General features: G+C 40.2%; 2 protein-coding genes across 4 annotated transcripts; one reads left to right on the forward strand and one right to left on the reverse strand.

Annotated features, from left to right (window-relative positions):
- Positions 1–3,382: 3,382 nt before the first annotated feature.
- On the forward strand, positions 3,383–7,525 carry LOC147640988 (uncharacterized). Of its 3 annotated transcripts, none has more exons than XM_086809437.1 (7): positions 3,383–3,502; positions 4,062–4,164; positions 4,284–4,375; positions 4,469–4,806; positions 4,911–5,046; positions 5,128–5,197; positions 6,895–7,525. In XM_086809437.1, the coding sequence occupies exons 1-4, from the start codon at positions 3,471–3,473 to the stop codon at positions 4,548–4,550; spliced, it is 309 nt and encodes a 102-aa protein (XP_086665563.1). In that variant the 5' UTR covers positions 3,383–3,470; the 3' UTR covers positions 4,551–4,806; positions 4,911–5,046; positions 5,128–5,197; positions 6,895–7,525. The 3 variants fall into 3 exon arrangements, with proteins under 3 accessions (XP_086665563.1, XP_086665571.1, XP_086665576.1); XM_086809445.1 differs by having other exon boundaries at positions 4,911–5,040; XM_086809450.1 differs by lacking the exon at positions 3,383–3,502 and having other exon boundaries at positions 3,632–4,164; positions 4,911–5,040.
- Positions 7,526–9,912: 2,387 nt separating this feature from the next.
- On the reverse strand, positions 9,913–12,145 carry LOC147640989 (uncharacterized). Its single transcript, XM_086816992.1, has one exon. It carries the CDS (start codon positions 12,066–12,068, stop codon positions 10,488–10,490), a length of 1,581 nt encoding a protein of 526 aa, XP_086673118.1. The 5' UTR covers positions 12,069–12,145; the 3' UTR covers positions 9,913–10,487.
- Positions 12,146–25,486: the final 13,341 nt, after the last annotated feature.

Genomic DNA, 25,486 nt, shown 5'->3' on the forward strand with positions numbered 1-25,486 from the left:
GTTTGGGAGAGTCCTCCAGGCTGCAAGTCCTCACTGCTGCCCTACGCCCTTGCAGTCCCTGGCTCCTGCTTGCACAGCATCCCTGCAGATTGCTCTCTTTGTTGACGGCTGTCGGCTGTAGATTGCAATGCTCTAAGAGTGTCCTGCTGTTGGGGACTCATTGGTGTTTTATACCCCTTTTCCCCCAGCCAGCCAGACTACAATATGGCTGGAGGGGGGGGTCTCGGTTGGAAACTGCTCAGTTGGCCAATAAATTCCGGCAGGGCCGATTGATTTTTGGCCCTTTTGGCCTCCACGTGGGCCCTTTCTATCCAAGATTTTGGGCTGGGGGTCCTCGCCTATGGGGGACACCCCTTTGGGCCCAAGCCTTGGCCCATAGCCCTCAATTAGGGTATCCAGTGGCCACCCATGCAATTGCACATTGTTGCACAGAACTGCCATCCTGGCCATTGCCACTGCCTGAACCGCCGTTGTTGGCCGACACTGCCGCCGCTGCTGGTGGTACCATCTGTCCATGGCCATGCTTTGCGCTCCACACTTCAGTATACCTGTAATTCGGCTCCTCCTATGCCTGGGTGATCAGCATGTACCCTATTGACGTGGGTAGGTTGGTTACATGAAGGTTGGAGCTGGTGAGATTTGTGCCTATGAGAGAGAAATCCTACAGTCTGATGGTCCTTTGAGCTTGATACTTAGCATCAGCTTTGAATGTAGTGGTAGACCTGACCTTGAGCACACATGCCTTATGATCAATACTTGATAGAATAGTATTGGTAGTAGTGTAAGTGACAATGAAGGAGGACAGCAAGGAAAGTCTACTAGCTTAGTAGCTTATTGTGGTCCGATTGAGTTCAGGGTAGGTCCAATTGAGTCAAGGAGTTGTAGATTAAGCACTTGCCATATTCTAGTTCTTGAGAAAGGTTGTGTAAACCTTGTTTGCATGATGCATGTGTGTGGGAGCTTGAAATGGAATTTGAACAATTGGGTTTGTAATTCTTGGTTATTGTTTACAGCTTAGATAGTTTTTTTAAATCTTAACTAAGTTCTTTACTTCAATCTAGTTTACTTTTGGCTTAGTCTTGAATGCCAGACTATGATGGCTGAGTATGCCCATCACCTTGGGAGGTGATATCATAAAGCATGTTCTTTTTGGACCAACTTCATAGGAACCTACACCTACTCTTGGGCACTAAGGATGTTGTAAGCTGCCTTGGTCATGGGGAGCCTTTGACAGTTGGCTAGGTCCCCATGTTATCCCAGTCAGCGATACCTCTTGCCTCCATTGGAAGCGAGGATACGAATGATCGAGAGGGACCCGACTCTTGCTTTCAAGGAAAGATTGGGTCAACCTAGCAATAGTCTAACCTACTAACCCTTAATCTGTGTTGTACCAATTGGGCTAGATGGCCTAGTGTGAAGGTGGAGCAAGCCTCGCACTTGGTTCATAGAAGCCAACACTTTTTTATCCATTGGGTGCAGGGCATAGTTGTTGGCTTGGTCCCCTAAAACAAGGCTTGCTCGGGTGTAATGCCTATTGTCTTATGCTATGAAGCAAAAAGTTACCCGACTAATTGGGTCCACCCATCCGTAGGATGGCGCCCGTCAGGGTCCGTATCCACCTACTTTTCACCCAACTCACACCCCATAAGCAAAAATTTTTTTGGTTTTCTAAGCAGTTTGTAGTATGTACTATCACATGTGTGAAACATATAAAAGTAGCGTCATTTTATTAAGAAATTGAGCACAAGTTTGTTTGAATAAAACCATTCAAAGAAAAAGCATTCATAAACATACAATAATGCAAACAATATCATGACCTTGTCCCATACCAGGGTTTGATCCAACCAGGGTCTCAATCCATCGACGATTGTTATTTTGCCGACGATCTTGAATTCAGCCTTTCAACCTAGAAGAGTAGAGCATACCAAGCGGGACCATACACCCGGCAAGACCACGAGGCATCAAGCTGGTTTGGTCTCCCTTTGACACTGCCACTCAATCCTCCCTCTCCTCGAAGGGGATGTCTCACACACACGGTGGGTTCTTTGACTTTGTCACCGCACTATCCTATACCCTCAAAAGTAAGTAGCTCATTCACTAAGCCCTACTCGACGACAATCCTCATCTTTCTCCGCAGGGGTGGGTAACCATTCCCATTGACATGGGGTCTATGTCTTGGGCCGACTCCGGCCTGCTAGCTCCTCCGTTTGGCATCCATAAGCTCGCAATAGGGTTAGCCTCAAGGTAGGGAGAAGTTGTACCTGCCATTACATATTTTCAATACAAAAGCATGAAAGTAAAAGCAATCATTCAATAAAACATCCATTTTCCAATAACAAGAATATTCAACTTAACCAAGCATTGCTTCCTATCACTCAGGTCCTTTCTGTCTTCATTTTCATGTCCTTACAAGAGGCATTCTTTTTCGAGTTTTCGGCCCTTTTCAGGCATTCATTTCCATGTCTTTCAAGACAAGCCAATAGAGACAATCATTTCAATTATTCATTGCCAAAAAATAATGCAAACAAAGACAATCATTTCCACAGCAAGCCAACATTGACCAAATCTATTTTCAAGAGGGAAAAGTAAAGCAATAACAGTTCTTAAGCATAAACATAAGTTTCCCCAAATCTTGTTCATAATGGCGGCTTGGTTTGCTGGTGGAGTCCGCGATGTTGAGAACGCGCCTTTCCACGCCATGGTCTTGATTTCTTCAAATGTCTGCACCTTGTTCATAATGGCGGCTTGGTTTGCTTTTCGAGGGTGGGCTCATGATGAGGGGTCATGATGTCCTTTGACTTCATAGAGGAGGGTATTCACATGGTATTGTGTAAGGTGGATATCTATATGGCACCTATGTGGCAGACATGTGATAGTCTAGGCCCACAGGAGGGGTCTGGGGGTTTTTCCATGAGCGCGATCAGCTCAACGAGATGAGCTTAACCGCTCCCTACAGAATTTTCATCCAAGATTTCCATAACTTTTTATTTTCGGTCAAAGTCTAATTGAGTGAAAACTTTGACCGTATTTTAAGACTATTTGGAGTGGCTACCAGGCTTTGGGCTGAATTGGGTCGTCGGAGATTCTCGGTGTTGAACTTTCCAGATATCAATTCAGAATTTTAAGATTCGAAGTGCAAGTGCCTTAACTTGCAGAAAGACCTCAAGTTTTGGCTTTCAATTGGTTGAAAAGAGTGGCTGCGCAGGGATTCAATCATCAGCTTTGCGTCAGGTGCGTGGCAGTGAGAATTGCGTCCCTTTTTTTTAAAAGTGAATAACAACCCCTGCGTGCGAAGCAAAGCACCTATGTGATAGGCTATCACATAGGTGCTTTGCTTCGCACGCAAGGATTGTTATTCACTTTTTTTTTAAAAAAAGGGATGCAAACAACGATGTTTGTTGCGAGTTACCGAATTAGATTGGGTATTAAGATAGGGATATTACAGTCTTTCGCCCTTAAAAGAAATCAAGATGTCCTCATTTCAGAAGGGAATACGATTAAGGTAGGGATATTACAGACGTGAGTAGGGATGACGGAACTTGTTGTACATGCTATGCATGATAGAATTGATGACCTACACGTCATGTTTGGACAAACATTGGGGTTACGGTTGCACTCTTTGTCTTTTGTTAGTTATAATCTATATCTTAGCTTAATTTTTATGCTGCTTTAGTTGTAAAGTGTGAAGTTCATTGTTTTGTTGATTTGCCTTGTAGTTTTGTACATATATCTGCATGAATGGATACTTATATAAACAATTTAGTGCGTGTAGTTTTTTTCAAACTAATTAATATATTCATAAATTCTCTTTCTTCACCTTTTTCGTATTTGATTCTTTTGATTTTCTCTCCCACAATTCATGAGTTTGTATGTGAAGATATTTGTGATTCTATGAGGTATATATAGATATCTACAGGAAGAAGGATAAGCAGTTCAAATAACGATTGATCTATTCAAAAGTGCAAACAAACAATGATAAACATCTATTTGATGCAACTTCTTTGTCCGAGGTGAGGAATTTTCGTGGTGGTTTCTCATGTATCTTTGTTATGTGATAACAGAGAAAGATACATCTCTATGTATGTTCTTCTTGCTAGTTATGGGGCTTGCAGCTTGCCAGGCAAGCAAGTAGACACAAAGGAATGTGCTAGGAGGAGCCAGCAGGTAAGGCCTGCCATAAACTTCCATCATGGAAGACCATAGAATCTAAATATTTGTGTCAATTGTTTTGGATGTTGTAGGCATCTTGAGAAGCTGTGTTGATTCTCGCTACTTGTTGACAGGTTTTTTATAGAAATGATGCGACACAGAAAAGAAACCGATGGCAGCACAACGGGCAGCAAGGGAGACAGCGGGTTATAGACGTGCTCAGGAGGTAACATGTCTTTTGATAACCTGTTAATCCAATAACTGCATAGCGTGTTTATGTTGCATGCTCTTCCTTACCCTAACTCTTTTTTGTGCCCAGGGTGCCTCACAAAATCTTCCCCCGCAACATACTGAAGACCAAGCGGAGCAATTGCTATTGCAGAAGAGCACATATGCATTGATAGAGCACCAATAGTGACAAATCGTGATGCGGGATGAGTTTTTGTAGGTTTCGTCAATGGAGCCCAGAAGTGACCTTAGATCTGCCACACTACAGCTCTGATGAGTTAGAAGCTAAAGCTGAATCCCCATTGGATTGGTCTGAAGTTGATGCCAGAGATACACTGCTTGGGAATCTGCGAGGATCGAGGTGTTGTAGGACTGTCCCATCTTTCTATGTTGGGGGTAAATCCACAGTCATTCTTAAACACCAGGCAGGTTAAGATTTGTGACTAGTGATATTACAATGCTTTGAAAGTGATGTTTCAATTATTTTGCTTGTTGACAGCATTTACACTAGAGATGTTTCAATTATTTTGTAGGTTGACAGCATCTACGCTGGAGATAACAAAGGCCTGCTTGAGGTCTTTTACTGTGCTGGTTGCTACAGTTTCAGACTGTTGTGGATCTTTAGAGAAGGGCGAAAAATGAGTATTGTGATGTCATTGCACGGTACAGGTATTTCTATGCTCAGGGCTCTCACATTGTTCTCTAATGTGGATTTCTTTTGTTCTTCTAAGTTCCTCGATTGTGGTACAGATATTATTATGCGCAGTATGTAGCTGATTGGAGAGAGGATAAAGATTTGTGCCTGCCTGGAATTACTAAGGTTCTCCTTCTCCTCCTCTCTCTCTTTGTTGATGAAGGGCTCTCTCTCTCTCTCTCTCTCTCTCTCTTTGTTGCCTTTGTGAGCAGATGCAATGCATTTTTCTTGTTTGGTTGGTGCATACAGCCATAGAAGTGTAGTAGGAGATGCTTAATGTAGTTGTGGATACATGAACATAGAAGCCTGCTTTAGAAGACTACCTTTGCATGCCTCTAGGGTGTGCGCCGTGTAGGGCAGTTGAGTAGGCAATAGGGTTGTGAAAATTTCATCTTCTTATGGAGTTTGGTTCAGATGATGTGTTGACTACTTGTCAGAGAAATGGGGATGTGAATGTTGAGGGATGGACATATGGCTGATATCTATGCAGCTGATAGGAGTATGCAGAAAATATTGAAACCATGTGACATGAGTGATTTGTTTTTTCCTTTGAATTTTTTGTTAAAACATGTGCAAGGCTATCTCATCTACGCGAAAGTTGGACAAAAGTTGCTATGTATATGCTTGCAAGCGCACGACTGTTCTGGTTGGAGTAGTAAAAAAAAAAACATTTTTCTCTGTTGTGCCTTTTTAGAACAAGAGTTTGGTGGTTTATATTTCAAACAGAGGAATTGTTTGATTATTCTTTCTATCTTCGATCTTTAGCGGTGCATTTGCCCTATCAACTACTTATTTGCTCTACTAATTCTTTCTATTTGCTATTTCCATTAGTGCTAGGCTGCATTATGGCTGAGTCTGCCCTGCATCTCTGAAGGTTTGACAAAAACTCAATATGAAGGGATTTGTGCGAATATATGCTCTTTGTGTGAGAGCATATCTTGATACAGCGTTCTACACCCACTATTGGGCACTGATGATGTTAGTAGGGATGTCATAGTATCTAGTCCATACATGGAGTTGACAGTTATATAGTCTTGTGGGTTGACTACCATGAGTATATAACATGCACGTTCCTAAAAGGTGAATTTGGGCATGTTCGTGGATTCATCTAAGTATATATACGGTAGCTGGGAGCAGGTATTGTGATATTAGACAAAAGTTGCTATGTATATATGCTTGCAAGTGCACGACCGTGCTGGTTGGAGTAGTATAAATATAATTTTCTCTTTTGTGTTTTTTTTAAAAGCAAGAGTTTGGGGTTTATTTTTCAAACAAAGGAATTGTTTGATTCTGTTAGCTGGTAGCATGTATTGTGATATTGCCCGTTGCGAGTGATATGATCTGGAACCTCTTGCCTTGAAAGGGAGCTGTCTTAGTGTGCCTCCGATTAAAAGGCTATGCTGTGCTAGGATAGCTTGTACAAATCTAGCAACACACAACTATTCAGACCTGATGAGAGCAAGCGTTACACAATGCCTTGGTGGCTTCAATGCCACATCTGGTCTATTCCGCTACTTATCACAATTGCCATCTCTTTTGCGAAGGGCTACCTTACTCTACACAAGAGCTGATAAAGCTTGCTGCTTTACCAAAAGAGGGAGCTTTGTAACATGTGCCTAAATAGGACAGAAAGAAGGGAGAAATGTGCATGCAAGGGTTGAGATTATATCAGTTTTACCTCAATATTTATATTGATGGTCTATATTGCTATTTCACTGTTGCAGTACTTATTGCAAAGTTCCCCATAGCAGGCGTTTTTGTGAAAGGCTTTTTGCAGCTTGTTCTATTTATCCTTTATGCTCATAAAGTGCATTATGTTTCAGGATCGATTGATGGAAATTCTGGAGCAGGAAAGAGGAGTAGGTAGTGTGGGGTATCAAAACCTGGATGTACATGTCTTTGTACAGATTGCTTCAAAACAATCTCCTGGTGAAACTGGGATGTAAACATGTCCTTGTACAGATTGATTCACATGATATTTTGTGAGCCTCCTGTTGGGTGTTAAAGCTGTCATGATATTTTGTGAGCCTCTTGTTGGGTATTAAAGCTATCATATCCCCAAAAATTTCATGATGTTTTTTATTGTAAGAGGTTCACTGAGACCCACAGTGTTCAATGCATAGCAAGAGCTGTCAAATAGGAAGAGAATAGAAAGAGTCTTCTGACCCTTATGGAAGAGGGACTTCTCTCTCTCTCTCTCTCTCTCTCTCTCTCTCTCTCTCATGAAGGATTAAGTTATGAAAAGTGCCACAAATAAAGGGTTATGTTCTGTGTTGGTAAGCCTTCGTAAGCCACAATGACATCCAGAAGTGATGCTGCCATTTCCCATGTGGTTGTCTGTCATGAAATGGCATGCATTTTGCGAAGTGTAACTTTGTATGTACCAGGGGCATGTGTTTTGCAAGGTGGAGTGTATTTCTCCATTTCTAATTGAAAAGTATAGAACTTGGTATTTATGAATATTTATCTTCTTTTGAAAGTTTTTGTCAGAGAGTATGTTTTTAATCGAAAATTTGTTGATGCAATTACCCTAGAAAAGTTTCACCTCTCACTAGAAATTCAAAGTTTTTATCTCAATTATGTGAAGTGTACATTTTTTGAATTATGAAATAACGTTTTAGTACATTATTTCTTATTGTCTCAACTCTTTGGGAAGTGAAGAGCTTAAATATGCTTTTTCGTAATTTAGTTAGCATTTGCAAAGATAAATCAAACTGCATCCACAAAGTATACAAAGAACCTAATTGAGCTATTTGATTATAGGAAAATCATGTTTACAATTGAATTTTTTAATCATTCATAAGTATCAACACATTGAGAAGTTTGCAAAGGGCTATGATATAATGAGGATTAGAGATGTTAATTTGAGTGCTCTTAGTGGAGCATGATCCAATGTATCATACTTGTCATCGTTTACGTCAAGAGTACTATTATTATAATGATGTGATGGTCAATAGGGAAGCACAACTCTAAATATTTGAAGCCAACACTATCGTCCCTACACCAAAGGAGCGTAAGGTAATGCTGAAAGAAATCATGTTGCTTACTCAAATTTGTTGAGGTTTTTTCACTCCTTTGAACGCATTCTGTTGAGCTTTCAAGGAGGTGTGTTGCCTCAATGAGGGGGGAATCTTGGGGACTTGGTCCATTACCAAATTTTCAGATTTCCATACGTGAGAGTCCTCTTACAATTGATAAAGAAGTGGGCATGGCTCTTTGCATGCATAGGCACTTACTAAATTGCTTATGTTCCTCAAAATTTCTACATCTAACAGGCGGTGATCTGACTTCGGAACCCATGGACCAAGTGTAAAATCTCCCACATGATGCATGCTACTTGGAGGTAGTCCATGACATTATTGCCATCGTGCTTTGTGTATGCAAAGTTCTCGGTATGAGTCATTCCATTTGCAACAAGGAGACTTTGTACTCTTTACACATTTGCATAAGTTTTCCTCTATGTGTTGGGCTCTTTTACATCCATAAAGTGTCTATCATACGTGTCCACAATCTCAACGCAAGGGATACATGGCATGATCGTCATGTTTAGAGTCTAGTACTTTTTGGCCATACATGCATCTCACCCAAAACTATGACATCTCGTTTGCTTTGAAAGTAGAGTTAAGGTGTTTTTTTAAGTTCCACAAAAGGGTGTTTTTTTTGTCAAGGTGCATATAGGAACTAGAGTCCTCGGGCATGTAGCAACATGCAACAAAGAGGTGTCCCATGCAGCATAGTAATGCAAAGCCAAATGAACCTTTTTTATGCACCTCCTCTTTGACTTTAGTCACTATGGATTTCCATTCTCGTTTTATCATACACGCAATTCCTCCTTTCCCTCTTCCTTGTTTTGCAATACATGGCCATAGAAGTGAATGACCAATGTATATATTCCCATTCCATAAATTCTCTACGTACCATGTTCCCAAGCTTCCCAACATTATAACATCAAGATCACTTGATCACTTGTATAAGTTATTCGATATCAACTCCCTTATCCATTACAATTCCAAAACCAAAGATGGGAGTACTTGTCGCATCCATAGGCCATGTGGCCCTATGCAAATGATGCCACCTCATTATCTTTGTGTGTGTGTGTGTGTGTGTGTGTGAGAGAGAGAGAGAGAGAGAGAGAGATGCAGACCAGGTTCAATGCATCATATGAACATAAGGTGACTGGTCAGAATGAAACACCCTTGCCAACTTCTGCATAGTCTCGGATCAACTTCTGCATAGACCCTTCACAACTCACTTGTTACGAAGAATCTGTGCTTTCCTCACCCTAGATTGTTGAGCATCAAAGAGGATGTTCATCAAGGCGTACCACATATATGTCCATCAAATTGCTAAACACTGCATCTATCTAATTTCATCATAGGTTTAATTGCCCTTGACAGCTCTTATGTGTGGAAGAAGCTAAGTAAGGTAACTGAACGTGTCACCTTGCATATATTCAAACAATTCAGAGCTTCCTGCCTGCACTGGGGTCCCGCGATAAATGCAGACCACAGGAGTAAATTCAAGCAATTTCTACACTATCACACGTGCTGCGATTCATGCAGACGATGAGACTCTTAAACTTTAGTCAGTGTACTGCATTGACACAAGTGCTTACAACATTAAAAACTCTATTGAAACATGAACAAAATGCTAGGACCTCTTCCTTGGCACAGGCCTTGGAGGATGCTTGCAAAGGGATGGACAAGCTTAACATGTCTTCAAAATATAATTATGTGTGCATTCATAAACAGCATGCCTGGTCTTCATATAGTCTAATGTCTTTGAGAGTACAATCCAAGAAACTGCGCATGCACCAATAAACAGCTTTCTGAGAAAAACTCAGACTGAATGGGAGTTCAAACCACTGGGGCTAGTCAAAAATAATCACACTCACACCTTGACACGGTACATTTTGAAATAAAATACAATGAAAAGCCATACATCGAGCAATCTTTGTGTGAAGGGCATCCCCCCTCTGCATGAGGTGCCCACTGAGAACCTCACGAACACCACCAGCAAAAAGGGAAAAATGTAATTTTGGTTGCACAAACACAAATACAGAGCATGATCTGCATCTGTGCAGTTAGCATGCTGTACAAGGCATTTGGATCAGGGAAAGCTTTGAAAGCATAATCGTTGAGATGCTTGCGTTCCAAAAAGCATGTAAACACAACAATAAATAATACTAATACAAAAACCACCGCAACTATCACATAAGCACCTTAACACAAGGTGTGCTGAAAATACAAATTTTTATACCAAAAGGACTAAGCTTGGAGAAAATAATACAGGCACCTTGCACAAGCCATGCAAAGTATCTATAGGAGGGCCTTGCCTAGCAAGGAATTTGTGTGATAAGGGCCTTGCACGAGCTGTGCAAACACACACCTTCCTATGTACAATTGTAATTTTATCACTATGCCTCCTCCTCCCCCTCAAGACGGGGCACATGCATACTTAGTCTTGGCCTATGCACCAAGATGCAACCGAAATCGGTCGAGCCAGGCAATACATACCACAAGTTTTGAGTGATGTCATACAGAAGAGGAGGTCTGAAATGCCCCTGCAGATTTGAATCTTCGAATGTCATGCAGAAAAGGCCTCCCTCTGCCCTGATCGTGGGAGCCCAGTCTTTACAAGAAAGCCCCTGCCAGAGACGCTGTGGGGTTCTTGCCACCTCCACCCAGATGGCAGCTTTGGAAGAAACAAGCTGTAGCTCCCACACAACAAAGCCAAGGCAAGTATTATCTGATGTCAGTGAGAGGCCTTGCAGAAATCTTCCTTTGTACTTTGAAAAGGCTGGAGAAAGCCCAATCTCATCCCTCGATTCTCTTCTGGGCAACAACACCTTGCTCCACAAATCATCTGCGGCATGGTATACCAGCAGAGTCCCTTCAGATGCTAGAAAAAAGAAGTCACCGTCGAGAGACACCTTAGAATCGGCCACTGCCGATTCAATGTTGCACCCGACCCTCCAAGAGCCTCTCCTGGAGTCAAAAATCTCAAAGTATGGACTGTCTCTGTCCCTTACAACCACGTCCTGTTGTGTGAGCATGACATAATACCGGCCTGGGTCGTGACCATCAACTGACATGTACATGTGGCAACCAACAGCTGCAGAGTGAGGTATTGTGGAGAGGTAGTGCGAATTCAGGAGAGGGGGGAGCACCCTCACAGAGCCTGTGAGACAATTAAAGACAATAACAAAGTAATCATCTAATGCATCTGGCTTATGCACAAAGGCACACATAAGGCCCCTTGCATTGACTAGGCGAGGCCGACACAAGCCCACATAAGATCGATGCTCGAACTCGGGCAAAAGGCTACAGTGCATTCCCCCAAGTAAGGTGGATAATTTACCATGACCGAGGCTGGGCAGAGGGAAGTGGAAGAAGGTCCTGTCTAGGCTGCTGAAGCCCCTGAAGTTCCAAATTCGTTGATCATGTGGAAGCGGTTGGGACATGATAAACCAGTACTCTTCCTGCTCCTCCATGTTCGTGTCTGGCCCTTGCAGCATCAAATTCCAAAGCTTGCAGACACATCGAAGTTGGAAAAGCTGATGCACAGGGAGCCTGGAAAATATGAGATGGAAAGGCATAAACACAGCATTGCTTGTGCTACATACTTCTTCACCATCTGTTTCTGGCTCCTCCTGCCCTGACTTGCACTTAGGCCAGGGCCACCTCTGTTCTATTGCCCAATCATGTGCCTGTATCCACTTGCCTGGATCTTCCTTTGCTCTCTTTATCCACTCGGTTGTCGTCAGCCGCTTCTTTCGCGAAGCTATGATCGCCAAGAGTCTATGGTACCAAATATTTTGCACTTGTGCTGATGCCGCTGCAGCAGCTGCGGCCTCCATGACCACCTGCATCCCGTCCTTTTGCCTCCTCTTTGGGCGATCCTCGCGATCCGAATCTGAGGATGGACCTGCCTCCTCCCATGCCCTGCTATGCCCGAATGGCCTCCTCCCACGCCCTAATTGCCTGCCCCCGTCCATTCTTCACAAGAAGTGCTGAACCCCCCGTCTCCTTTTCGTGGCCCTGGCACTCCCTTTAAATAGGCTCTGGGAAAAGCGCTCATTGTAACTTGCAGGGTTGATTTTTGACGGCCCTTCAGGATTTCAGATTTTCCTGGATTTAGGATTTTTTTTTGGTAATTTATATGTATTTTTTTAACGTTACACTCGCCCTCTTCAAACCCCAAAACGCCTTGCAAAAATCAACCCTGAAAGTTAGAAATGTAGAACCATATTCTACCTCGAGCCTTGGCATATTGCCATCTCCAAGGTATCAGTTACAACTTGCCATATTCTTACCAATTACCCTATGTTGCATTGCTATCTGGATGATGGCGTAGTGTATTGATCTACAAGTGCACCTGTTTACCTTGGTTCTTGTTGCGAGAAAGCAGAAAAGCTTTTTAAATGCTCAAATGTCATAGCAATTATGGCTAACATCCAACAGAGCTTACTTTATAAAAGTGCATTTTTATGCTATTATGAGCTAGTTTCATGAAAGTGTTTGGGACCTTAGTCATTGGATGGAAACTCATTTGTCTAAAGAGACATCTAGATAACTTTTTCATTATCATTGCCAAATTGGGTGATTCATGTGTTTCTTTAAGGCAAACTTCTGGACTGCAGTCAAGCAACATGAACTTTCCAAATTATGAGCTTGTCATTTTTTTTTCAGTTCAAGGACTCAAACATGCGTAGGAGCAACTATCAAAGCTGCAGGGTTGCAACCATGGATAGGCCATGTGACTTTGTTAATCTTACCAAGGTCTATTCATTCTATGTACCTAGGAAGAGAACTTTCATCTGCTCTTCTAAGTCTCATCCATGGGCGTAGACCAGAGGAAACTCAAATGGAGGTAAGAGCTTGTTTTTGGAAGTGAAAAGCAACCGCTCTATCAAGCATAAGATTATGCTTGTCCAATCACATTACTATGATGTGCATTCTTTTGTTCGTGGAAGCTACATGATTTGTAAAGGCGTGGCTTCTTGACAAGTATGCATCCCCATAACATCGACAACGTGCATGATATCTACTTTGAGTATGTAGTGAGTATGAATTCAGAACCCCCAATGTTTTGGAGCTTAAGCTTAGACAAAGATACACTAATGCCTAGGGGACCTGCATTACGAGCTGTTATTTTGGAGCTAGATGAAAAGTATAAGAGTTTTGATTTTTCATTTGGCTTCTCAAAAGCTTCTCAAATGTAAAGGCCGTGGTCTTCAAAAATTGTGAGGCCCTACCTACTTTGTTGGGATTCGCAAGTTTGACATTGCTAGTGAGCTTGGAAATAAGCCATTGCCTGAGCTTGAAGCAGGTAATGATAGGGGTAGCTGGTGTTAATGCCGACCATTTACACAATCTCAAGAGGTTTAGTTTGGTTTCTAATCAAAATAAGATCAATAACAAGAATCTGCACGTGGAAAGGTTTCAAGGGCCACTGATACTAGGCTAGATATTGCAAAGTACAAGGGAGCCTGAGAGACTTTTTATGGAGATTGGTGGTTTAGCTAATCAGTTTGGATGGCTGCATACTCTTAGGCTAGAAAACAACGGTGTCAAGCATTTAGGGGATATGAGTGTGTGTTGGCCTCATCTTAGAAAGCTTGAGGTGATAGAAAAACACGTTAAGCACATTGAGGTTTGCAACCTTCCAAAACTGATACATTTTCTTCTATCTTGCAATGGTGAGGATACATGGTCTTTGATGATTTAGATTACAATTTCTGGCACTTGGGAAGAAGTTTTCTAGCTGGATGCCCAGCCTTGGAAGAAGTCTCTGTGAATGCAACTTCCTTTAAGGAGGGCGTTTGTACATTCATGAGTTCAAGGCATTTACACAGACTTCAACTACGAGAAAAGCCTTGTAAAGCTCAGAAGACTAGAACTGTGAATTACCCATGGCATGGGCCTTGCTGATATGCAGGCATGTTAATGGGTTTGACAAGTCTTAGGAGCTTGAAGAAGCTGGCATTAAAATGCAATAGCGCTGATGCTAGAGTGCAAAGGATCTCAAGAAATTGAGGAAGCAAAGAAGACGAGTGCCAATCGGTAGCACAGATGTTTACAGTGGTCTCAACTTGGCAATGCCTTCAAATTTTAAATATGGGTCTATGCATTGGCTTCATTTGGAAGGTTTGCAAAATCTTACTAGTCTAAGGGGAATTTGGTTTCTTCTTTTGCTACGGTCTCTGTACCTGAAAGATCCACCAAACTGGCATGCTGTCAAGTGATTGAATCCCTCATCCACCTCGAGATTCTCACAATCATGGCCTTTGTGAGTCAGTGGAAGAAATTCCCTCACTCTTGGCATTGGTAAACATGAAAAGGCTTTGTATTGAAATGGTGTGAAGCTCAAAGTTGGGGAAGGTTGTGATGCAATGACATTTGAAAATGCAGGTAGTGGAAATGTTGTGTCTTTTGTGTTGGATGCGAAAGTTTGGCATGCCTTCCATTGAGCTTTGATAAGCTACATAGACTGAAACAAGGTACGTGTAAGAGATGGATGTATGATTTAAACATACATGGGAGCAAGTTTGCAAAGACAGAGGCAATGTTGGGTTGGATTGTGGATGAAACTAACCCAAAGGATTTCAAAACAGGCGAGGGAGAGTTGACAACTCTACCTCAATCTTTGGTAAGTTGAGGGCCTTGATTGATGGGGAAGGGTTATTTTTGAAATTTCTCCATGTGGCCAAAGGCGTTTTGTGTCCTAAACACTTTCCACCACCGATGGCCAATAACAACTTGCTAAATGACACATTTCTCTTGGACATCCCTAGCGTCCTCTCTCTCTCTCTCTCTCTCTCTCTCTCTCTCTCTCTCTCTCTCTCTCTCTCTCTCTCTCTCTCTCTCTCTCTCTCTCTCTCTCGTGTATATGATGGGAAAGTTCTACTTTTCTTACACTTTTAAACGAGCTTCAATTATCATTGAGCTTCAAAATTTACATTTTCAAAATGGCAAATTGACCTTTTCTAAACGACGGGCTATATTAAATTTTTAACTTGTTTTATTTCACACAGTCACATAGATTTTCTTCCTCTCTCTCTCTCTCTATCTCTCTCTCTCTCTCACACACACACACACACACACACACATTTATCTCTCTCTCTCTCTCTCTCTCTCTCTCTCTCTCTCTCTCTCTCTCCCCTATCGACTTTTCTCTTTATAGAAATTTATCAACTAGAGTAACACTCTAAACTCGGCACTAATCAACCTAAAATTAAAAAAGTGGCTAGAGAATACAATCAATTTCCCTATTATGAATCCTAGCTATGTATGTGTTTCACTCCATGTGAAGCAAAACCAAGTGTGTAAGGTTGATTTTACCCTTAAATTTTATGAGCAAAGCCACATACTATGCAAAACCAGAGAAACAAGGTATTCAAAATGTGGTAGAGTTGCGAAAAGCAACAAGAACCATAGCCATTAAAGTAGTTAACATTAAGCAAATACAAATTCACATTAAGTGAGGGATGACCCCTTCTTATACAATGGGGATATAAATACAAGTAGTAGATAGAGCGAGCAGCAACACATGCCTCCTTGTGAATTGCCATTCACGTGGATCCCTTAGTCAAGAAAGAGAAGTGAACAGAAAGAGACAAAGATAAGAAGTTAAAGAGACAACGTGCAATACTTTTACAAAATTCTACAATTGGGAATAAAACATGCTTAATAGAAAAACAAATTTGAAAACTTTAACAAAGTCTTCATAAAAGAAATTCATTATTCAAAAAATGATTTGCAAGAAAAGAAAAATTTTCATCTCCTATAATTATCATTGTTTTTGAAAGCCTATGAAAATAGGATTTTGAGATAATTCAGCAAGCTACCATTTATAATATGCAGATAGCTGGACATTGAGTGATCTAGGTCATGAGTCATGCTAACTATAATACGAAAAATATTTTCTCTCAAGCCAAGTGCAGAAACAACACACAATCCGTAGATTCATGTCGTTGCCTTCAAGGTAGATCATCTCCGTGTATGCATGTTGCCATTTATTTCTCATCAACATAGTATCTTTATCTACACATACTACATCCCCCTGGTGGCCGCATAACGAGTTTGGTAGCTCAACACACGACATAAAAGCGTCTTTTTTAGGGTTTCAAAAATCATTTTTTACGGTCTGAACATGTATCGAGTTTAAGTACCCTTTAAGATGTATATTGTTGAATGGTTCAAGGACATGGGAAAAATACTTCTATAGACAAAATCCTATGACAAAGCCTCCATTTTATTTGCAACAATTGCATGGCTGCTATTTGGACTCCGTAAAAATTGTTGGTTGAACAAAATTCAGTCATATATAGCTCTATTTAAAATCTAAGTCTAGTGGTGGCAAATTTTTTGAAGGTAGTCTTAGTATAGGAAATAAGATTGGGTGGAACTTTCAATACTAAAAAATATCTAATGGTCTTTAAAATTGAACAAATATGTGTATGTCATCATTGGATACAACCTACTCAAAGTTGTATACCTATGAAACCTACATTTTATACATTTAATGAAAGTCTAAATCTTAAACTTTTGTTTTAAATGATATAATATAACATCAATACAGGGGTAATCATTTTTTGACCATTCAATGAGGGTCCAAAAGATCATACTCCGGTATAATGGTGCTTATGTGTGAACAAAATTTATATTTCTCATCTAACGCTCTTATTTTACTATAAAAGTGTGGGAAAATATGTTATATACTCCATATTATCATGTATAACCATGAATGACTTGAAACTATTCTTGAGGAATACCTTACCTTTACATTTACACTAGACTACTCTCTACGCACACTTATGATAATTCCTAGTTTGGTTAGACCTAGAAAAAGGTATTAGAACCCCCACATTCAACATATTTAAGGATTTGAAAAAATGAACATTATCTTTGAGATGAAAAGACGTTTCCATTCATGTTTAGAAACCTCAATAATATAAGGATACCAATTTTCATGAAAAATTCTTTGATTACAACCTATTTGACGCCAAAACTGAGAGAAAATAGAATTTAAAACCTAGATGCATTCCTAAATTTTGAACTTTTTTATTCAAAAAATATTGTTTTGACCATATACCAATGATTCTAATTTATAGATCTTAAAAAATATGCATTATGCCCTTGTAAGACCACTTTTAACAAAAATCGGAATCTGTTGTTTTTAGGTGCTATTTCGAGCACCAAGTTTTAAGATGTACAAAAATTTACAAATTTTAATCCTAGGACACATAATTCTACCATATAAGTTTTTTCAATGAAATTTGGATAATAAGGAAGAACATGATGAAGATAGCACCTTAAAATTCGTCACATGTAGCTTGTGAAAAATCCTCAAACACGGCCATTTAGTAGGACATTTTTATGTCTTAGGACACTTTTTTTTTCCTATTACCAAACTAGTGTTAAATGAATATAATTCGTGGTGTATGCTTTTTAGGTCACATAAATGCCCATTTCTTTAAATAGCGCCGGTACAAGCCCCGGTATTAGGCTAGTATGTAGTAGTGCCACTTTTAACAAAAATCGAAATCTGTTGTTTTAAGGTGCTATAAGATGTACAAAAATTTACAAATTTTAATCCTAGGACACATAATTCTACCATATAAGTTTTTTCAATGAAATTTGGATAATAAGGAAGAACATGATGAAGATAGCACATGAAAATTCGTCACATGTAGCTTTTGAAAAATCCTCAAACACGGCCATTTAGTAGGACATTTTTATGTCTTAGGACACTTTTTTTTCCTGTTACCAAACTAGTGTTAAATGAATATAATTCGTGGTGCATGCTTTTTAGGTCACATAAATGCCCATTTCTTTAAATAAAAATAAACAATTCATGGTGCATGCATGTGTAATAACATCGGGTAATAATGCATGTGAGATCCACGTGTTCAGGAACTGACTGGCATGTGTACCAGAGCCAACTGCCATGCGCATATGGCCCCAATGACCCTTCAAGCCAAAAAGGGCTTTCGACCCGTTTAAGATGGGGTTCAATGGGTAGACCGTGGGGAGGGATTTAAGAGGACAAGGGAGGCATGATGAAGGACATTCTTGTATTGTTATCTGACGAATAATATATCGGAACCACAAAGTCCATGAAATACACGTTGGTACTCGAGGTATAGACGCTACTGGTACATCCAACAACCACAAGCTCTTAGAGTGTGGTGTCCACACATACTTCAACAATTGATAAATGAGTTTGCTCAACAAAATGTCAGAGGCAAATAGCACTTCAACTGTTGAACTTAATGCATGCAAACAATAAGAAAATGAGCTAGTGCACAATTTGCTGTCAAGTTCAATGAGCTCCTTCTTCGCATTGACCCTACACTGCAAGAAGCTATCAAATTACATTTTCTTTGGCCTCATCTTAGGTAGGTTCAAGATCAAGGACTAGTAACGTTGCACGAAGAAATTCAAATTGCATGGCAAATCGAGAGTAACATCATTAATGAAATGTTTAATGAACACGTGTTAAATTATTAAACATAATCATGACAAACCTACCCCTATGGACATAGATGTACAAAACACACAAATTACAATATTTTAAAGATTGATAACCAAGGTAGGCAAAGACGTTTTTAAAATCCACGGGTGGGATTACACTATACCCTGGTTTTTTTCGAGCAGTGCGCACAGTGGCAGCACAATCTTTTAAAAGATTACTAGAATGGGATAACTAGGGTAGGCCAAGATGTTTTAATTGCAATTTGTCTGGACATGTAGCTAAGAGCTTGGTCGCGTGGGACTGCTCATTGGTAACTTACGCAACCGGGCAGGGTGGGCAGGGAAAAAAGCATGGCTGCCTGAATTGCGAGCGGTTGCAAACTTGCATGGACCACACTTTTTTTTTAAAAATTAATCTTGGAAAAAAATAGAGGAGATAGCCTGAAACAAAGAGCGCGCAACCTGCTTCTTCCCCTTGCGTGCTGCAGAGATCAGGGAGGACTGCATCTGCAAACAGGTGGGCAGGGCTCGTGATATTAAATTCTGGAGATAATCATTGTCATGTTTTGATTGGCTATTCCAAGGTGGGCAGGGCTCCTGCTCTCTTCTTCACGAGCACCATTTTACCTTCTCTATATATATAATGGGGCTTCAAAATCATACGCCACATGTCTGATTTTTTTTGCCCTCTGCATGGAGGGTCAACCGGCATTGTTAGAGCTTGCATTGTCGCAGAGCTCTCTACGTAGCAATCCTGCAACCGCCACCCTCTGCATCATCGAATGTTCTAGGCGTTCGTCCCCAACTCTTGCATGTTGCGGTCTCCGCCCTCTTCATCCATGTAATTACACTCCCACCACCCTCTACACGTATTGAATGTGGCTGGGAGTCTCTTGTAGTCGCCGCGCGCCCTCTGCAAGAATTTGAATGCAGGCTTTTACAACCCGCCGCTAGAGCCCTCCTCCTTCCTCTTCCTTTGAATTTACACTCCTCAGATTCACATGCACCCCTCCTCACGTAGGCTACAATCTCCTCCCATTCACAGTTGCTGAAGCACTCCTCGCATTTGCTCGGATCTCTTGCACCCGCTGGTAAACATCCCTCTATCACTCTCTCAGACGTTGCTTTTTTTCAGTGTTGTTCTAATCATCGCAACTATTCGCTGGAGTGCCTTCCGTTGGTGAGCCTCCTCGCTGCACAAAGCCTCCTTGACGTTTTCTCTTTTTGCTACACTGTTCACACATGTGAATGTGACCCCTCGGCTATCCATGCTGGTCATCTTCATGTCTGCAAAAAGACCTGCATTCAGAAGTAGGATATAGTTCCCTTTAGCCCTCATCAGCAGTCTTGGCTTAGCCATTTTGTCTTCCGGGACATTCACCTTGAGCTCTCCCTTCCCACGTTCCTTCCATGAGCCATCCACAAACTCAAAAAGAGTAGCATCTGCTCCAAAAACCACCTTTTCCTGCTCTTCTCCTGTCTGCACGAGAACCTCCTAAAAATGAGTAGAGCTTGCAGGTGGTTGCAAGGAAGGCACTGCAGTTAGTGGAGCGGTGTTGAGTTGGGTGCTAAATAGCCGGAGGTATGTCACGCACTGGGCAGCCATGCACCCGCAAGAGTTTTTTATGATTGTTTTTATTTATTTTGAATAGCAAGTGTGTTTGTGTGTGTGTGTCTGTGAGAGAGAGAGAGAGAGAGAGAGAGAGATTTGTTATTGGTTTAGAGAGTTTTTTCAAAAAAAGAAAATTTTAAAAAGGCTCACTTTTTTTTTTTTTTTTTTTGCCTCCCGCCCATGAATCCACATGCATAGGGCCACCTTCTCTTAACCTTCCACCCACCGCCCCCACACATAGTGAAACACTCCTCTTCCAAAACACACACACTAGCCTTTCACACACACGTACTCACTCTGTCATGTAAGTTTTTTTAAAATGTTTTATTTGATTTTGAATAGTAAGTGTTTGTGTGTGTGTGTGTGTGAGAGAGAGAGAGAGAGAGAGAGAGAGAGAGAGCATAAACTTTGCGATGTGTGTTTGTGTGTGTGTGTTAAGGGTGTGTTTGTGTGTGTGTGTGTGTGTGTGTGTGTGTGTAGGCATTTTTTTAAAGGTGAAAGAATATATGAGGTATTCGTTGAGAGAGTTTTTTAGAAATGTGGAAGTTTATATATTTTTTAAAAAATTTTGAATAGCAAGTGTGTGTGTGTGTGTGTGTGTGTGTGTGAGAGAGAGAGAGAGAGAGAGAGAGAGAGGTAAATATTTTAGTTATTCAACTAGGAAGTGTGTTGTTTATGTGGTTTTTCTAATGGTGAAAGTATGTCAAAATATTTTAGTTATTTAGGTAGCAAAAGTGTGTGGGTGTGCGAGTGTGTGTGTGTGTGAGAATGTTGGTGGAGAGAGTGTTTTAAAAATGTTTTTTTAATTTCAATAGCAAAATTGTGTGGGTGTGTGTTGTGTGTATGAGAGAGACAGAGAGATAAATATGTTAGTGAAAGTGTTTTTTTTAAGTGACAGTATTTTGAAATATTTTAGTTATTTGAATAGCAAAAGTGTGTGTGTTTGCATGTACTTAGCAAAGAACAAAAGCATTAAAAATGTTGGAAGTTTTTAAAGATATTTTTTGATTTGAATAACAAGTGTGTGTGTGTGTGTGTGTGTGTGAGAGAGAGAGAGAGAGAGAGAGAGAGAGAGAGAGAGAGAGAGAGAGTTTTAGCATTAACTTTGCCGTGTGTGTGTGTGTGTGTGTGTGTGTGTGTGAGAGAGAGAGAGAGAGAGAGAGAGAGAGAGTTTTAGCATTAACTTTGCCATGTGTGTGTGTGTTTGGGGGTGTGTTTGTGTGTGTGTGTGTGTGTGTGTGTGTGTGTTTTAAGGTGAAAGAATTTTAAAATATATTAGAAATATGGAAGTTTATAAAAATGTTTTTTTAAATTTGAATAGCAAGTGTGTGTGTGTGTGTGTGTGTGTGTGTGAGAGAGAGAGAGAGAGAGAGAGAGAGAGAGAGAGAGAGAGAATGTTGGAGAGAGTTTTTTAAAAATGTTGGAAGTTTTAAAAATGTTTTTTAATTTCAATAGCAAAATTGTGTGGGTGTGTGTTGTGTGTATGAAAGAGAGAGATAAATATGTTAGTGAAAGTTTTTTTTTGAAAGTGACAATATTTTGAAATATTTTAGTTATTTGAATATCAAAAGTGTGTGTGTTTGTATGTACTTAGCAAAGAACAAAAGCATTAAAAATGTTGGAAGTTTTTAAAAAATGTTTTTTGATTCGAATAACAAGTGTGTGTGTGTGTGTGTGTGTGTGTGTGTGAGAGAGAGAGAGAGAGAGAGAGAGAGAGAGAACAGAAATAATTTAGTTATTTGAATAGAAAAAGTTTGTGTGGGTGTGGGTGTGTGTGTGTGTGTGTGTGTATGAGAGAGAGATATGTGTGGGGGTGTGTGTGTGTATGAGAGAGAGAGAGAGAGGTAAATATTTGAGAGGGGTAAATATTTTAGTTATTCAAATAGGAAAAGTGTGTGTGCCTGTGTGTGTGTGTTTTTTTTTTAAAGGTGAAAATATTTTAAAAGCATGTGTGGGGATGGATGCGTGTTTTTGTGTGTGTGTGTGTGTGTGTGTGTGTGTGAGAGAGAGAGAGAGAGAGAGAGAGAGAGAGAGAGAGTGATAGTTGAAATGTTGTGTGTGTGTGTGTGTGTGTGTGTGTGAGAGAGAGAGAGAGAGAGAGAGAGAGAGAGAGAGAGAGTGATAGTTGAAATGTTGTGTGTGTGTGTGTGTGTGTGTGTGTGTATGTGTGTGTGTGTGTGTGTGTTTTGAACGTGTGTGTGTGTTTTGAACGTGTGTGTGTGTGCCGTGTGTATTTGAGAGAGTCCTTATATTGAAGTTGAAAGTGTTTGAAATGTTTTAATAATTTGAATAGTAGTAAATATTTGAGAGAGGTAAATATTTTAGTTATTCAAATAGAAAAAGTGTGTGTGTATGTGTGTGTGTTTTTAAAGGTGAAAGTATTTTAAAATATATTAATTATTTGAATAGCAAAAGTGTGTAGGTGTGCGTGAGTGTGTGTGAGAGACAGAAAGAGAGAGTGGAAGTTTTTCAAAATATTTTAGTCATCCAAATGGGAAAAGCATGTGTGGGGGTGGATGCGTGTGTATGTGTGTGTGTGTGTGTGTGTGTGTGTGTGTGTGAGAGAGAGAGAGAGAGAGAGAGAGAGAGAGAGAGAAAGTTATTTTGGGGTGTCTTAAGTTTGTTTGTGTGTGTGTGAGAGAGAGAGAGAGAGAGAGAGAAAGTGAGTGAGTGAGAGTTGAAACTTTGTGTGTGTGTGTGTCCTGTGTGTGTTTGAGAGAGTTATTATATTGAAGTTGAAAGTGCTTTAAATGTTTTAATAATTTGAATAGCATTTGTGTGTGCGCGCGTTTAAGGGTGAAAGTATTTAAAAAAAAATTGGTGTGTGAAAGAATTTGAATTGCATGTAGTTAGTATGTGCGTTAACTTTGTAGTATACATTGTGCCATATGTTTTGTATAGTAGGTTTATAAGAATCCAAGTTGCACTTACACCAAGGGGGAGTGGATTAGCAAGAGCAACTTCTTATACACACACACTCACACACGCACTGAGGAAAGGGTTTGACTTACATGTATTAATTCAAACACACATGTACATACACATAGTAGTTGCAATTTGTTTTTTTACACCCATGCGCATGCATACAGTAGTTACAATTAAAATTTCCACTCACACACATAGTAGTCATGCGTCTACTTACTTATATGTATGTATGTATGATTGACAGAGATGGAAGAGGTTACTTGCATTTTTTGTTGAGCACATGAGGAGTACTCTTTCCGTTGAGGAGAGGGTGAATTTGGCTGTACAATTTGAGTGTCATTTTTTTCATAGTCCAACTTGGTCTGGACCATGGCCTGTTGAAGCGGTTGGATGGAACGATGTTTATCAAATTAATATACGTTTGAGCGTCATTTTTTTCATAGTCCAACTTGGTCTGGACCATGGCTGGTTGAAGCGGTTGGATGGAACGATGTTTATCAAATTAATATACGTTTAGATTTAGACAAATTAGATAAAAATATTACGCTTATGATTATTAAAGAAAGCCTAGGCTTGATTGATTGTTATGAAATAAACTCTAATGTCCATGTTGATAGAGATGAAGTACGACAAGTATTTGATGAAGTTATTAAATGTATCCCAAAGTATAAGCTCCTTAGAAAATAAATTTGGTTGTGTTCTTGTTCAGTGACCACTGGTTCTAGATTGCTTTTGGTATTTGAATAGATTTTATTTTTCCGTTCTTTTCTTATAATATTCCTTTTGCTAAATATAAAAAAGATCATGATTGTTATTAATGTATAGTTTGATTATGTTTCATGCAGAGACATGTCATTAAATATCGTAAAGTTAACCTATGATAATAATAAATTGTCAGATACTGTCTTCTTTGATGAGGAGATGCCACAATTGGGTTTTTTTGGATGCCAGCCTAGCCCAAAATGGAAAGTTATTGGATTTGATGGGTGGGATGATATTAATGTTGGAATTAGGGTTTGGAATACAACAATGCACACACATAAGATAGAGAAGCTTGAGAGCACACAAACTTACTAGATTAGAATGAACAAATGTGTGCCGTATACAAAAAGATAAGTACACACCCCGAAATGAGTAGATAAGAGGGTGTACATACGCACGGGGGAAAAACCTCCTAGTGAGGGAAAAATATCTCAGTGGTCCTAAGTGTGTTCACACATATCACTACCATATAATGTTACAAACCCCCCTGGAGTGATAATGTGAACATGTACAGGGTATGGCTGATCAATCCAGAAAATGGAGTAAGCCCAAAGCTTTATGAAAAGCTTTGAACTTTTCATGAGGAAGAGCCTTCGTGAATAAATTTGCCATGTTGTCATGTGTAAGCACATAGACCAAGCTGATCTCTGCAGCTATAGAGAGTCTTTCCCTGACATAGTGATAATGCATCTTTATGTGCTTAGTGTGAGCATGAAACACTGGGCTCCTCGCAACTGCTAATGCGCTTTGGCGATCAGTGAAAATCGTAGTAGACAGTTGTCCAACACCTAAATCAGCCATAAGATGTCTAAGCCACACACACTCAACTGCAGCTGCCCTATACTCAGGTTCATAGCTGGAAGTGGCCACTAGAGGTTGCTTCTTGCTGAGCCATGATATACATAAATCACCAAGGTGAAAGCAAAACCCACTAGTGGAAACTCGTGTGTCATAACATCCAGCCCAATCTGAATCACTAAAAGCATGCAGTTGTGACTCACCCCCTTTTGGATAAAACAATCACAAATACTGAGTGCCGAAAAACCCACTTAATAGCCTGCCAATGCTTCTTCGTACCTAAGCTATGTATAAATCGGCTCAAATGTGAGACTGCATACTGTATATTTGGCCTTGTGTTGGATACATAAAGAAGGAATCCAACAACCTGCTGATACAAACTAGCATCAAAAGAGTCTCCTACATCTTGAAGACTAAGTCGAGTACCTGTCTCCATAGGTGTAGCCACAGGTTTACAGTCTTCAAGATTAAACCTCTTCAATAGCTTTTGTATATATTTAGGCTGCAGCATAACAATGTCATCATTGCGCTGCATAAACTGAATCCCCAAATAGTAATGCAATAGCCCCAAATCTGACATCTCAAACGATGATTGCAAATCTCCCTTAAAGACTGAAATCTGATCTATATCGGGTCCTGTGAGAGCAGCATATCATCAACGTATGGAACGATGACCAAAAATGTGTCCTTAGTCCTCTTCACATAGAGGGTACTCTTTGTTGGACTGTTGCAAAAATCATTTGCAACCAAGTATGTATTAATCTTCTCATACCATGTTCTAGGAGCCTGCTTTAAGGCCATAAAGAGCCTTTTTTAACTTGCATACTTTAGACTCTTCTC

Source organism: Cibotium barometz, chromosome 2, assembly GCF_041138505.1.
Source record: "Cibotium barometz isolate CiBa-2024 chromosome 2, ASM4113850v1, whole genome shotgun sequence".
Taxonomy (NCBI): domain Eukaryota; kingdom Viridiplantae; phylum Streptophyta; class Polypodiopsida; order Cyatheales; family Cibotiaceae; genus Cibotium; species Cibotium barometz.